Raw genomic sequence first — 15,377 nt, 5'->3', positions numbered from 1 at the left:
CTAGGCAGGAGGTATGGGTGGGACTTCCAGGCAGAGAGAGGAAGTAGGAGGAGATAATTGAAGTGCAGAGATGATGCCAATGAACCACGGAGAGAGTCAGACATACAGAATAAAAGAAAGGTGAAAAGTCACATGGTAAAAATATAGATTAATAAAAGCAGATTAATTTAAGTTAAAGAGCTGGTAGGACAAGCGTAAGCTAAGGCCAAGCTTTCATAATTAATAAGATGTCTCCAAGTCTATTTGGGGCTGGTGGTGGAAAAGAAAGTCCGTCAACGCTATTAATACATATCAACACATTACTTATTCATATTTTGAAAGATAAAATGCCCTTGAAATGGATGCAAGCAACTAACGGCTAAATGCTTCATGCATCCATCGTTTCAGTTAATCTGTTTCCTGTCAAAGCCCGAGGTCAGCTCCACAGAGGTATGTTCCTACTCTTAAGACACTCGAAGTCTGGTGGTGGAAGTCATACATGTGAGTTCCTGTTGCAGCAGCAGAGGAGTTCCTAAAGCACTCTGGTGTTGAGGGGAGATGGACAGCTCTGCTGGGCCTGCACATGCAGAGGAGGGTGGGTCTGAGATGGGTGTGACTGGGCCTGGGCTATGTGCCAGGAATGAGCAGCTCTGTGAAAAGAGAAGGGGGGTCCTGAAAACCACAGGTAGCAGGCTAACATGCCCATTGTCCCACAGGTAGCTCATTTAATTCCTTATAGATTGCTCATTTTGAGGTTCCCCTGCCTTGTTAGGGAATAGTAACTTGTTAAACACCAACAGCATTTACAGGAAAGACACGGTTTTGATCCATGCTAAATGTCTAATCAATTGATGCTGTGTGCCTGGGATGCTTTCTTAGAAAGGTTTCAGAGGGCCACCGTCTAGTCAAAGGGAAAGAGGCAACAAACGATTAGTGAGCAGCCATCAGTGTGGGGGGAGTAAGGGAGCCTAGTGGCCCTTGGTGACTGCTCTGCATTTGATTGAGAGAGGCTCATCATTGTCAGCTCAGGCTGATCTAGAAGTTACTATGTTGTAGAGGTCGGCTTTGTGCTAGGGGCTGGGGAATCCTTCTGTCTCTGTCTGTCTATTGCTGGGGTTGCTGCACTTGGCTACAGAGCCCATTTTCATTTGTTTCACTCTAAGATAGTGTGATGTGATGTTTGGAAGTGCAGCAAGGATCACTTATCTGTGGAACACACACACACATACATTGCACATTTTTTCTTTTCTTTTCTTTCTTTCTTTCTTTCTTTTTTTATTTTTTTCAAGACAAGGTTTCTCTGTGGCTTTGGAGGCTGTCCTGGAACTAGCTCTTGTAGACCAGGCTGGTCTTGAACTCACAGAGCTCCGCCTGCCTCTGCCTCCTGAGTGCTGGGATTAAAGGCGTGTGCCACCATTGCCCAGTGCACATTTTTTTCTAAGAGAACTCTTTCTGGTCTGGTTTAATATCTATTTTGCATGCTCTCCAAAAGTTCAATGCGATATTTTTTTAACTCCTGAATTTGCACTCTTCCCAGGGGTTCATGTGGGATGTGGCTGAGAAGCTGAAAGCTTTGCTGGTGTTTGCCGAACATCGATATTATGGGGAGTCCCTTCCCTTTGGTGCGGAATCATTCAAGGTAAGTACAGATTTGTTTTAATTTTTTGGGGAGGTGGTGGTGGATAGAGCAGGGTCTCATGTATTCAAGTGTGTCCTGCCTTCACCTTCATGTACTAAGATTTTGTGTGCAACAAACAGCAAGTCTGGTCTTATGTGGTTCTGGGGTTGAGCCTAGGGCTTCATACTTGACAGGCAGTCATCCTTCCAACACAACTGTCCAAGAATAGCTAGTTATGGCAGCAGTCAGGCAGATGCAGTGGCAAGTGGAAGCCTTTATAGTGATAGTCCCTGGTCAGCTTTGGCTTTGGGTACTCTTAGTCCCATGGGTTACAGTACTCACGCAGACCTTGGGTACTGGAATTGTTCATTGACTCTTGGGAGAAGTTAGTATAGCAGTTCATATCCTAGGGTTTAAGGCCCTTGGCCTGGGAGGCTTGATAGTTGTCTGGAATGCTTCTGGTGACCCTGACCTTCAGGGTCTCTTCTCTGAACTTTTATCAAGCAACCTTTTATCAGCTGTCAACTCTCCATCATAGTCTAGTGTAAACATAGGCTTCTAGGTCCCACCCTGTCACTCAGCTGCTTCTAAATAATCACTCAGAGGCTTAATATTAAATACAAAATGTTTGGCTTATAGGTCGGGCATATTACTAACTAACTCTTACATTTAAATTAGCCCATTTCTGTTTATTTAATTAATTAATTAATTAATTTATTCATTTATTTCCATCTGGTCTGTGGTTTACTGGTCCTCTGGGCATCTTGTTCCTTGGGTGGCTTGCTTGCGTCTCCCCCAACTCTGCCTCTCACTTTGATTGTTCCATCTAACCTTATCCTGCTTTTCCATAGGCCAAACAGTTTTTATTACTAACCAATGGGAGCAATACATACTCACAACATACAGAAAGATCATCCCACAGCAGTCTAGTTCTACCTTGCTTCTTGCACTGACCACTCTTGGGACTCTACTCACAGGGGTTCATCAGAGGAGCAATAAACTGGTATGGATGTCTGGTGAGAGGCTTCAGCACCTCTCCTCCTACGTTGCCCAAAGTGTCTGCTTGAGTTTGTGATATAGCAGCTAACTTCTCTCAATGCAGTAGTGATTTCTGATGACCTGCACATAGTCATGGATCATTACATTTTTTTTTATCAACTAGAATTAAGTTACTAGGTCTAGTGAAAGCATAAAAAAGTGAAAGTAGGCTGCATCTTTGAGAGGAAGAAGTCTGAAAAATTTAGTTGTATTTCTTAAATCCCTGTTAGATTTCTGAGTTCAGAACTACTCTATATTGAGAGGGGAATGGAGCCACACAGAGAGCCAAACCATCATGGAATTTGCTGAGTGGGTTTCCTTTTTCTTGACGAAGAATGTCTTGCCTGGGCTTTTCTCCCCATGCCTCAGATGGATTCTTTCCATTCCAGTTTTATAGCTGTCTGTGATTAGAAGCTAAGTTTACTCCAGTTGTTGTTGTAGCAAATATATAATCTTTCTGGTAAAGAGGAAAAAGTTTATTTTGACTCAAAATCCTTTTATTGGTTGTCTTCAGGATTTACTTCATCTTCAATTAAATCTTGGACATCTTAAATGTATCAAGGCTTGAAATGAAATTATAACAGCTGCATATTTGGCTTAATTTCATATTCCATCACATTTATTGCTACATGTTTTTATTATTTTTACAACCTCAACAAGGCCTTGAACAAATAGCATCTAGTGCAAATGACATTTGGAAAGGAGAACACAGACAGGACATGTGACAGGCCTGGACAGAGAAATTGTTCTATTGGAAGAACAAGCTTACAAGTTGTGTTGTTTCAAATGGTGACACTTTCAGGGTAGGGCCAAGGCAGGGCTTCGTTGCCAGGGAGATGACAAGTTAGTACTTAAGCTCATTCAAGGAAACAGAGTGAGTTCACTTCCCCACGGCCAGCAGTCCTGCTGAGGGAGCTATGGGGCCCACTGAGGTGCAATTCTGGGTTAAGGGGTTGGAGAAGGGGAGGGGCACATGTCTGTCAGTGTCCCAAGTATTCTTCACTGTCTAAATCACTGTGGGGCTTCCGTAGCAGAGGAGCTCGGACCCTCACTTATGCTGCCAGCTCACCCCTCTGCTGCCTTTGTCTGACAGATCTCGAAAGTCCTTTCAGGACACTTCCTCTGTTCTCCCTGGCTTCCAACAGATCTTTGGGTTTGGCAATTGTTTCTGTTTCCTTTTTCTTTTTTCAGGTGTGCTTGTGCGTGCGTGTGTGTGCATGTCTCTCTGTGTGTGTGTGTGTGTGCATGTCTGTGTGTGTGTGTGTGTGTGTGTGTGTGTGTGTGTGTGTGTGTGTGTGTGTGTGTATGAAGGTGGTGGTAGAACTGGTGAACACCAGGCAAGGAGGAGAGTTATGTTTTCAGGATCAGACACTTGGTAGCAATTTTAAAAAGTGTCTCAGACACAGCACAGTTCTGCAACTTTAGTTTTACTTCAGAAACAAAGTTATCCTTCAAACCTAATAAGATCATTGACATTCACCCACAAAACAAGACCTGAGCTTCAGGTTTCTGGCTTGGGAAGGCTACCTGAAGGGGTGTCTGTGTCCTTTCTCCAGGCCAACGTTGTGTATTCAAGGAGACACTGAGCATATGATGGCAAGACCACAGCCATGGAAGCAGGCAGACCAAGAGCTATGGCTTGACAATCCCCACTTGGTGCTCATGGGAAATTTCTGTGCAGCCTTTCGACTCAGCCACAGGCTGATTGTTTTTATAAATGTACCTCAACTGTTCTTTGTTTGTGACAAAGAAAATGAAGGAGGCTTACAAATATAAAATAAAAATTATAAGCCACATCAAATAGTTGTTTAAAGTTCTTGACAAAATCTGTACTGTGGCAGCAGAGTTCCTGTTGTGAAAATCCTTAATTAAACTTGCTGGAAAGTTGTGTTTAGAGACACTTGCTTTTTGTATTGCATTTTCAGTAACCTTATAGAGACACAAAGAGAGAGAAGGTGAGAGAGAAATTACATTTAATGCAAAATTTATTATGTTCTACAAATAAATCACTAGGTGAATTATAGAAATCACAACACCCTGTGCTTTGCTTGGGCATTTTGACTCCGTCCTAGAAATTCTTTTTGGAAAAAAGCTTATGACTCAAGTTCTGTTTTGGACCTAAGTTGTGCCTATGCTGAGACTATGCCCACACTTATAGCTATGTTCATCCTACCACCCCTCAGGACTCCAAGCATTTGAATTTCCTGACATCAGAACAAGCTCTGGCTGATTTTGCAGAGTTAATCAGACATTTGAGAAGAACTGTCCCAGGAGCCGATAGTCAACCTGTCATTGCCATTGGGGGATCTTATGGCGGTGTGCTTGCAGCTTGGTTCAGGATGAAATATCCTCATTTAGTAATTGGGTAAGTGCATTTATGCTGGATTCAAGCACTTTTTTTTATTTGAATTAGAAGATTATTTTACATGTCAATCCTGGTTTCCTCAGCCTCCCCTCCTTCCCTGTACTACCAACTAACACCCTACCTATCCCATACACTTTCAGCTCCCCAGGGAGGGTGAGGCCTTATATAGGGGGTCTTCAGAGTCTGTCATCCTCTGGGATAGGGCCTAGGCCCACCCCCTTGTGTCTAGGCTCAAGGAGTATCTATCCATGTGGGATGGGCTCCCAAAGTCCATTCCTATGCTAGGGATAAGTACTGATCCACTACAAGGGGCCCCATAGATTTCCAAGGTCTCCTCACTGACACCCACATTTAGGGGGTCTGGATCAGTTCCACGCTGGTTTCCCAGCTATCAGTCTGGGGACCAAGAGTTCTCCTTTGTTCAGGTCAGCAGTTTCTGTGGGTTTCACCAGCCTGGTCTGGACCCCTTTGCTCATCACTCTTCCTCTGCAACTTGATTCCAGTTCAGTGTTCAAGGTTTATCTGTGGGTGTCTGTTTCTACTTCCAGCTGCTGGATGAAGGCTATAGGATGGCATAAAAGTCAGTCATCTATCTCATTATCAGGGGAGGACATTTAAGGTAGCCTCTCCTCTGTTGCTTAGATATGTTAGTTGGTGTCATCTTTGTAGTTCTCCAGACATTTCCCTAGTGCCTGATTTCTCTTTAAACCTATAATGTCTCCCTCTATTATGATATCTCTTATCTTCCTCTCTTCTGTTCTTCCCCCAACTCATCCTCCCTGTCCCATCATGTCCTCCTCACCCCTCCTCTTCTCCCCTTCTCATTCTCCTAGCTCCCTCTCCCCTCCCTCCATGTTCCCAATTTTCTCAGAAGATCTTGTCCCTTTCCCCTTCTCCAGGGGACCACATATGTCTCTCTTAGGGTACTCCTTGTTTACTAGCTTCTCTGGTAGTGTGGATTGTAGGCTGGTAATCCTTTACCCTATGTCTAAAATCCACGTATGAGTGAGTACATACCATATTTGTCTTTGTGTGACTGGGTTACCTCACTCTGAATGGTTTCTTCTAGTTCCATCCATTTGCCTGTGAATTTCAAGACTCCATTCCCCCACCCCACCCCACCCCCGCTGAGTAGTACTCCATTGTGTAAATGGACCACATTTTCTCTATCCATTCTTCAGTTGAGGGGCATCTAGGTTGCTTCCAGGTTCTGGATATTACAAATAATGCTGCGATGAACATCGTTGAACAGATGTCCTTGTTGTATGAATGTGCTTCTTTTGGGTATATGCCTAAGAGTGGAATTGAATCAGTTTTGTGGTAGACTGATTCCCATTTTCCTGAGAAATCGCCATACTGATTTCCAAAGTGGTTGTATGAGTTGGCACTCCCACCAGCAGTGGAGAAGTGTTGCTCTTTCTCTACATCCTCTACAGCATAAACTGTCATTGGTGTTTTTTTTTTTTTGCAGATTTTTTTTACTTGAATTAGAAACAAGATTGTTTTACATGACAATCCCAGTTCCCTCTCCCTCCCGAGCTCCCCTACCACCCCCCCCCAACTAAAACCCTACCTATCACATATCCTTTCTGCTCCCCCTGGATGGTTAGGCCTTCTAGAGGGTGTCATCAGAGTCTATTGTATCCTTTGGGATACGGCCTAGGCCCACCCCCGTGTGTCTTGGCTCAGGGAGTATCCCTCTTTGTGGAATGGGCTCCCAAAGTCCATTCTTATGCTAGGGATAAGTATTGAACTATTACAGGAGGTCCTGTAGATTTCTGAGGTTTCCTCACTGAAACCCATGTTCCTGGGGTCTGGATCAGTCCCATGTTGGTATTCCAGCTATCAGTCTTGGGATCAAGAGTTCCCCAATGTTCAGGTCAGCTGTTTCTGAGGTTTTCACCAGCCTGGTCTGGACCCCTGTGCTCTTCACTCGTCCTTCTCTGCATCTGGATTCCAGTTCAGTTCAGTGATTAGTTGTGGGTGCCTGCTTCTACTTCCACCAGCTGCTGGATGAGGGCTATTGGGTGGCATATAAGTCAGTCATCAATCTCATTATCAGGGGAGGGCATTTAAGGTAGTCTCTTCTATGTTGCTTGGGTTGTTAGCTGGTGCCATCTTTGTAGATCTCCAGACATTTCCCTAGTGCCTGATTTCTCTGTAGACCTAAAATGTCTCCCTCTATTATGGTATCTCCATTCTTGTTTTCTTCTATTCTTCCCCCGACTCAACCTTTCTGCTCCCTCATGTCCTCCTCACCCCTCCTCTTCTCTCCTTCTCATTCTCCTAGCTCCCTCTCCTCTCTTCCCGTGCTCCCAATTTGCTCAGGAGATCTTGACCTTTCCCCTTCTCCAGGGACCATGTATGTCTCTCTTAGGGTCCTCCTTGTTTACTAGCTTCTCTGGTAGTGTGGATTGTAAGCTGGTAATCCTTTACCCTATGTCTAAAATTCACATATGAGTGAGTACATATCATGTTTGTCTTTTTTGTGATTAGGTTACCTCGCTCAGAATGGTTTCTTCTAGTTCCATCCATTTTCCTGCAAATTTCAAGATTCCATTGTTTTTTTTTTTCTCCCGTTGAGTAGTACTCCATTGTGTAAATGTACCACAATTTCTCTATCCATTCCTCAGTTGAGGAGCATCTAGGCTGCTTCCAGTTTCTAGCTATTACAAACAGTGCTGCTATGAACATCGCTGAATAGATGTCCTTTTTATGAATGTGCTTTTTTTTTGGGTATATGCCTAAGAGTGGAATTGCTGTATCTTGTGGTAGACTGATTCCCAGTTTTTTGAGGAAGTGGCTGTACATATTGGCACTCCCACCAGCAGTGGAGAAGTGTTCCCCTTTCTCCACATCCTCTCCAGCATAAACTGCCATTGGTGCTTTTGATTTTGGCCATTCTGACAGGAGTAAGATGGTATCTCAGAGTTGTTTTGATTTGCATTTCCCTGATGGCTAAGGATGTTGAACACTTTCTTATGTGTCTTTCAGCCATTTTAGATTCCTCTATTGAGAATTGACTATTTAGTTCTGTACCCCACTTTTTATTTGGATCATTTGGTGTTTTGGAGACTAGTTTCTTGAGTTCTTTGTATATTTTGGAAATCAGCCCTCTGACAGATGTGGGGTTGGTGAATATCTTTTCCCAATTTGTGGGCTGGCATTTTGTCTTGTTGACTGTGTCCGTTGCCTTACAGAAGTTTCTCAGTTTCAGGAGGTCCCATTTATTAATTGTCAATCTCAGTGTCTGTGCTACTGGTGTAATGTTCAGGAAGCAGTATCCTGTACCAATTTGTTCAAGGGTATTTCCTATTTTCTCTTCTAATAAGTTCAGTGTGGCTGGATTTATATTGAGGTCTTTGATCCATTTGGACTTAAGTTTTGTGCATGGTGATAGATATGGATCTATCTGCAGTCTTCTACATGCCAGTGTCCAGTTATGCCAGCACCATTTGTTGAAGATGCTTTCTTTATTCCATGCCATAGCTTTAGCTTCTTTGTCAAAGATCAGGTGCTCATAGGTGTGTGGGTTAATATCAGGGTTTTCAATTCTATTCCATTGGTCTACCTGTCTATTTTTGTGCTAATACCAAGTTGTTTTCAGGACTATAGCTCTATTATAGAGCTTGAAATCAGAGATGGTGATGCCTCCGAAAGTTCTTTTATTGTACAGGGTTGTTTTGGCTATCTTGGGTATTTTGTTTTTCCATGTAAAGTTGAAAATTGTTTTTTCAAGGTTTGTGTAGAATCGTGCTGGGATTTTGATGGGGATTGCATTGAATCTGTAGATTGCTTTTTGCAAGATTGCCATTTTTACTATGTTGATCCTACCTATCCAAGAACATGGGAGAGCCTTCCATTTTCTGGTATCTTCTTTAATTTCTTTCTTTAAAGACTCAAAATTCTTATGATACAGGTCTTTCACTTGTTTGGTTAGTGTTACCCCAAGGTATTTTATGTTATGTGTGGCGATTGTAAAGGGTGATATTTCTCTGATTTCTTTCTCAGCACATTTGTCATCCATATATAGTAGGGCTACTGTTTTTTTGAGTTAATTTTGTATCCTGACACTTTGCTGAATGTGTTTATCAGCTGTAGGAGTTCCCTGGTAGAGTTTTTCAGGTCACTTATGTAAACTATCATCTCATCTACAAATAGTGCAAGTTTGACTTCTTCTTTTCCTATTTGTATCCCCTTGATTTCCTTTTGTTGTCTTATTGCTCTAGCTAGGACTTCAAGTACTATCCTGAAGACATATGGAGAGTGGGCAGCATTGTCTTGTTCCTGATTTTAGAGGGAACACTTTGAGTTTCTCTCCATTTTGTTTGATGTTTGTTTATTGTATATTGTTTTTATTATGTTTAGGTATGTTCCTGTTATCTCTGATCTCTCCAGGACCTTTATCATGAAAGGGGTGTTGAATTTTGTCAAAGGCTTTTCCAGCATCTAGTGAGATGATCATGAGGTTTTTCTTTTTCAGTTGGTTTATATGGTGGATTACATTGATAGATTTTCGAATGTTGAACCAACCCTGCATCCCGGGGATGAAGCCTACTTGATCATGGTGGATGATTTCTCTGATATTTTCTTGGATTCAGTTTGCCAGTATTTTATTGAGTATTTTTGCATCAACGTTCATGAGGGATATTGATCAGTAGTTCTCTTTCTTAGTTGTGTCTTTGTGTGGCTTGGGTACCAAGGTAATTGTAGCATCGTAAAAAGAGTTTGGCAATGACTCTTCTGCTTCTATTGTGTGGAACAATTTGAGGAGTATTGGTATTAGCTCTTCTTTGAATTTGTGGTAGAATTCTGCACTGACACCATCTGGCCCTGGGTTTTGATGACAGCTTCTATTTCCTTAGAGGTTATAGGACTGTTTAAGTTGGTTATCTGTTCTTGATTCAATTTTGGTAAGTGATATCTGTCTAGAAAGTTGTCCATTTCCTTTAAATTTTTGAATTTTGTGGAGTACAGGTTTTCAAAGTATGACCTTAAGATTCTCTAGATTTCCTCAGTGTCTGTTGTTATGTCTCCCTTATCATTTCTGATTTTGTTAATTTGCATGTTCTCTCTCTGCCTTTTGGTTAGTTTGGATAAAGGTTTGTCTATTTTCTTGATTTTCTCAAAGAACCAACTCTTTGTTACGTTGATCCTTTGAATTGTTTTCTTTGTTTCGACTTTATTGATTTCTGACCTCAGTTTGATTATTTCCTGTCTTCTACTCCTCTGGGGTGAATTTGCTTCCATTTTTTTTTTAGAGCTTTCATTTGTGATGTCAACTCTCTGGTGTGACTGTTCTCCAATTTCTTCATGTGAGCACTTAGAGCTATGAACTTTCCTCTTAGTACTGCTTTCAAAGTGTCCCATGAGTTTGGGTATGTTGTGTCTTCATTTTCATTGATTTCTAGGAAGTCTTTAATTTCTTTCTTTATTTCTTTGTTGACCCAGGAATGGTACATTTGTGCATTGTTCAATTTCCAGGAGTTGGTTGGTTTTATGCAATTTGTGTTGTTTTTGAATTCTAACTTTAACATTGTGGTCTGATAAGACACAGGGGGTTATTTCAATTTGTTTTATATCTGTTGAGGTTTGCTGTGTTGCCAAGTATGTGGTCGATTTTAGAGAAGGTTCCATGTGATGCTGAAAAGAAGGTATATTCTTTTGTGTTTGGATGGAATATTCTATAGATGCCTGTGAATCCCAATTGGGTCATAACTTCTGTTAGTTCCTTTGTCTCTTTGTTAAGTTTCTGTCTGGTGGTCTTGTCCAGTGGTGAGAGTGGGGTGTTGAAGTCCTCCATTATAACTGTGTGAGTTCTTATTTGCGATTTAAGTTTTAATAATGTTTCTTTTACCAGTGTTGGTGCCTTTGTACTTGGGGCATAGATGTTTAGAATTGAGACTTCTTCCTGATGGATTTTTCCTGTGATGAATATGAAATGACCTTCTTCATCTCTTTTGATTGATTTTAGTTTAAAGTCTATTTTGTTAGATACTTGGATAGCTACCCCAGCTTGTTTCTTGGGTCCATTTGATTGGAATATCTTTTTTTTTAGTTTTTTAATTTATTATATATTTGAATTACAAGCAAGATTGAATTACATGATGATCCCAGTTTGATTGGAATATCTTATCTCAACCCTTTCCTCTGAGGTAATGTCTGTCTTTGAATTTGAGGTGTGTTTCTTGTATGCAGCAGAAGGATGGATACTGTCTTAGTGTCCACTCTGTTAGCCTGTGTCTTTTTATAGGCGACTTAAGACCACTAATATTGAGGGAAATTATGGTCCATTGAGTGCTTATTCTTGTTTGTTTTTGATTTGTTGTTTGTAGTGGTATTGTATGTGGATTTACCCTGATTTTTCTTTTGGGTTTTGGTAAAGTGGGATTATCTATTGCCTATGTTTTTGTGAGTGTAGTTTATTTCCTTAGGTTGTAGTTTTCCTTCCAGTACTTTCTGTAGGGCTGGATTAGTGGTTACATATTGTTTAAATCTGGTTTTGTCGTGGAATATCTTGTTTTCTCCATTTATAGTGATTGAAAGCTTTGCTGGGTATAGTAGTCTGGGCTGGCATCGTGTTCTCTTAGAGTTGGTAGAATATCTATCCAGATCCTTTTGGCTTTCAGGGTTTCCATGGAGAAGTCCCATGTGATTCTGATAGGTTTGCCTTTATATGTTACTTGGCCTTTTTCCTTTGCTGCTCTTGATATTCTTTCTTTATTCTCTGTGTTTGATGTTTTAATTATTATGTGATGAGGGGACTTTCTTTTGTGGTTCACTCTATTTGGTGTTGTGTAGGCTTCTTGTACTTTCATTGGCATGTCTTTCTTTAGGTTGGGAAAGTTTTTTTCTATGATTTTGTTGAATATGTTTTCTGCACCTTTGAGCTGGTTTTCTTCACCTTCTTCTATACCTATTATCCTTAGGTTTGGTCTTTTCACTGTGTCCCATATTTCTTGGATACTTTGTGTTAAGGATTTGTTGGACTTAAGATTTTATTTGCTTGATGGACTTATTTCCTCTAGTTTATCTTCAGTGTCTGAGAATCTGTCTTCCATCTCTTGTATTCTGTTGGTTATGCTTGCATCTGTGGTTCCTGATTGTTTACTCATCTTTTGCACTTCCAACATTCCCTCAGTTTGTGTTTTCTTTATTGTCTTTATTTCAGTTTTCTGGTCTTGAACTGTCTGAATTGTTTCCTTCAGCTGGTTTGATTGTATTTACTTGGGTTTTCTTAAAAAGATTTGTGGATTTCTTGCATCTTTTGGTTTGTCTTTTCTTCCATTTCTCTGAAGGATTTTCTCATTTCCTCTCTTAGGGTCTCTATCATCTGAATGAAGTTGTTTTTAAGGTTGGTCTCTTCTGCTTCATCTGTGTTGAGATGTTCACGTCTTGCTGGCATAGAGTCTCTAGACTTTGGTGTCATCATATTGGTTTTCCTGTTGTTGGATGTGTTCTTATATTGTTGTCTTCCCATCTCTTCTTCCATTGGGTGCAGGTGGTGTCTCCTCCTTTCCTGGTGTGTATGGGTCCAAGTCTCTGTTCCAGTGGCTGCAAGAGGGTCCAATACTCTGATGGGTCTCAAGGTGGGTGCAGGCGGGTCTGAGGCACTCGCTCTCCAGGTGGGTGGGAGTGGGACTAGTACAGAGATGTCAGCAGACTCTAGGTTGCTTGGTTCTCAGGGGCCGATTCGACCTGCCTGTAGATCCCAGGATGGGAGTTCCCAGAGTGGGCAGGCAGAAGTTGGGCCCAAGACAGGGGCCTAAGCAGCTCACCTCCGCCCTGAATGGGGGCAGGAGTAGCCCAGAGATCTCAGCTTTATTTAAATTAGTAACAAGCTTGTTTCACATGTCAATCCCAGCTCCCTCTCCCTCCTCTCCTCCCCAGCCCCCAACCAATTTCCCCAAGCCTCCATCCCATCCCCCCTCTGCTCCCCAGGGAGGTTGAGGCCCTCCATGGGGCATCTCCAAAGTCTGTAATATTATCCCAGGCAGAGCCTAGGCCTTCCCCCATGTGTCCAGGCTGAGAGAGCATCCCTCCATGTGGAATGGTCTCCCAAAGTCCATTCCTGTGCCAGGGATAAATACTGATCTACTAGCCAAGGCCCCATAGATTGCTGAGGCCTCCTCATTGACACCACTTTCTGGAGGTCTGGATCAGTCCCATGCTGGCCTCTCAGCCATCAGTCTGAGAGGTCCATGAGTTCCCCCTTGTTCAGGTCAGTTGTTTCTGTGCGTTTTACCAACCAGGTCTTGACCCCTTTGCTTATCACTCCTGTTTCTCTGTGCAACTGGATTGGAGGAGTTCAGTTCAGTGTTTAGCTGTGGGTGTCTGCCTCTGCTTCCATCAGCCACTGGATGAAGGCTCTAGGATGGCAAATAAGGTAGTCATCAGTCTCATTATAGCGGAAGGGCATTTAGGGTAGTCTCTCCACTATTGCTTAGATTGCCAGTGGCTGTCATCCTTGTAGATCTCTGGAAATCTCCCTAGTGCCAGATTTCTCTTTAAAACTATAATGGCTCCCTCTACTATAATATTTCTTATCTTGCTCTCCTCTATTCCCCCCCCACTCAACCTTCCTGCTCCCCTATGTCCTCCTCTTCCCTCCTTTTCTCCTTCATCCCTTTCCCCTCTCCCCATGCTCCTAATTTGCTCAGGAGATCCTGTCCCATTCTCCTCCTCCAGGGTACCATGCATGCCTCTCTTAGGGTCCTCCCTGTTTCCCAGACTCTCTGGTGGTGGGATTGTAGACTAGCAATCCCCTGTTCCATGTCGAATATCCACATATGAGTGAATACATACCATGTTTGTCTTTTTGTGACTGGGTTACCTCACTCAGGATGGTTTCTTCTAGTGTCATCCATTTGCCTGTGAATTTCAAGATTCCATTGTATTTTCTTTTCCCGTTAAGTAGTACTCCACTGTGTAAATGTACCACATTTTCTCTATCCACTCTTCAGTTGAGGGGCATCTAGGTTGCTTCCAGGTTCATATTAGAAATAATGCTGCGATGAACATAGTTGAACAGATGTCCTTATTGTAGGAGTCCACCAGACTTCTTAATGGTCAAGACAAACTTACAGCATTATTTTGGGTAAAGCATGTTCCATTCTGTAGTATAGATATTTCTGGATCCCATCTCATTAATAACTATTTTGCTAATCATCTTGTTAAGACTCAGTTTCCATTTTAATTTATTTTAAAATTATAAATAATATATAAAATAATTATAAAATTATTCTATTTGATTTTTTGAAGTTTTTATTAGTTCTTATTAGTTTGTTATTGAATCTTTTATACAATGCATTTTCATCATTTTCACCTTTCTCTTCCAACTCCTTCCTGATTCATCTCTTTTTCCTGACTTATACAGCTTTGTTTTCTCCTCTTTCTCTTCCTTCTCTTCTTCCTCCTCTTTAAACCCATCAAGTCCCATTTATGCTGCCCATATACTCTTAGATATGTGGCCTTCTACTGGAGTGTGGTTGACTTACCATTGGTCACACTGTTAAAGATCACTGACTCTCCCTCTGCTAACAACTGTCCATTGCCAGTTAGGGATAGGAATCTCATGCCACCTCCCCTCTCCAGGCTGAATTTTGTGTGGCTTGAGCTTGTTGTTTTGAAACTTAGCTGAGTCACCTTTTCTTCTTTTCCCCTATCATTTCTCTGATCATTCAGAGCTCTTGCAGCTTCTGCCCCTATCTGGCAGTTTGAAGAGTTGATTCCCTGTGGCATGTTTATGAAGATCGTAACTGAAGATTTTAGGAAAAGTGGTAAAAAATGTTCAGAGAGCATCCTCAGGTCTTGGGGTGCCATTAACCGACTCTCAAATACGGGTAAGCTTTACCTAAAAGAATGGATTTACATTTTTTAAAAATTGAATTTCATTTGTTCAATACTTCCACTTAGTCAAAAAATATTTTATGTATATGGGTTCTCTGCCTGCGTGTATATCTGTGTACTATGTGTGTGCCTGATGTCCATAGAGGTCAGTAGATGACATATGATCCTCTGGTATCGGAGTTACAGATTGTTGTGAGACACCCTACAGGTGCTGGGAATTGAACCTTGGTCTTCTATAAGAGCAGTCAGTGCTCTTAACTGCTGAGCCATTTTTCTAGCCCCCAATTCCACTTTTTAAAAAGCACACATTTTATTAAAGCACAATATAAATCTTAAAAACAAGAGAAATCAAAATTCATGGGCTGATGAATTTCTTGATGCAAATGTTGTCCAGATCAATAGTGAACATTATGAGGCTCTCAGAAATCCAATGGCACTCTTAGTCACATCAGCACATCTGCATAGTCCATCTTTAGCCTCATGTTTTCATCTTAGCTTGATCTTACTTGTTCTTGAATTTTTCAGTAA

At 41.7% G+C, this 15,377-nt stretch overlaps 1 protein-coding gene across 1 annotated transcript in view; it reads left to right on the top strand.

Moving 5' to 3' along the window:
* Positions 1 to 15,377, top strand: part of LOC100753648 (lysosomal Pro-X carboxypeptidase-like) — a 42,616-nt gene that overhangs the window by 2,311 nt on the left and 24,928 nt on the right. The window contains exons 2-4 of the mRNA XM_035441355.1: positions 1,517 to 1,618; positions 4,819 to 5,000; positions 14,685 to 14,842. Of these exons, the coding sequence (XP_035297246.1) occupies positions 1,523 to 1,618; positions 4,819 to 5,000; positions 14,685 to 14,842 (436 nt within the window). The 5' untranslated portion in view covers positions 1,517 to 1,522. The remainder of the gene's footprint in view (positions 1 to 1,516; positions 1,619 to 4,818; positions 5,001 to 14,684; positions 14,843 to 15,377) is intronic.

The sequence above is a fragment of the Cricetulus griseus genome, chromosome 3, assembly GCF_003668045.3.
Source record: "Cricetulus griseus strain 17A/GY chromosome 3, alternate assembly CriGri-PICRH-1.0, whole genome shotgun sequence".
In the NCBI taxonomy this organism is placed as follows: domain Eukaryota; kingdom Metazoa; phylum Chordata; class Mammalia; order Rodentia; family Cricetidae; genus Cricetulus; species Cricetulus griseus.
The sequence above is the reverse complement of the archived record's forward strand: the minus strand, read 5'-3'. Positions and strand labels throughout refer to the sequence as shown.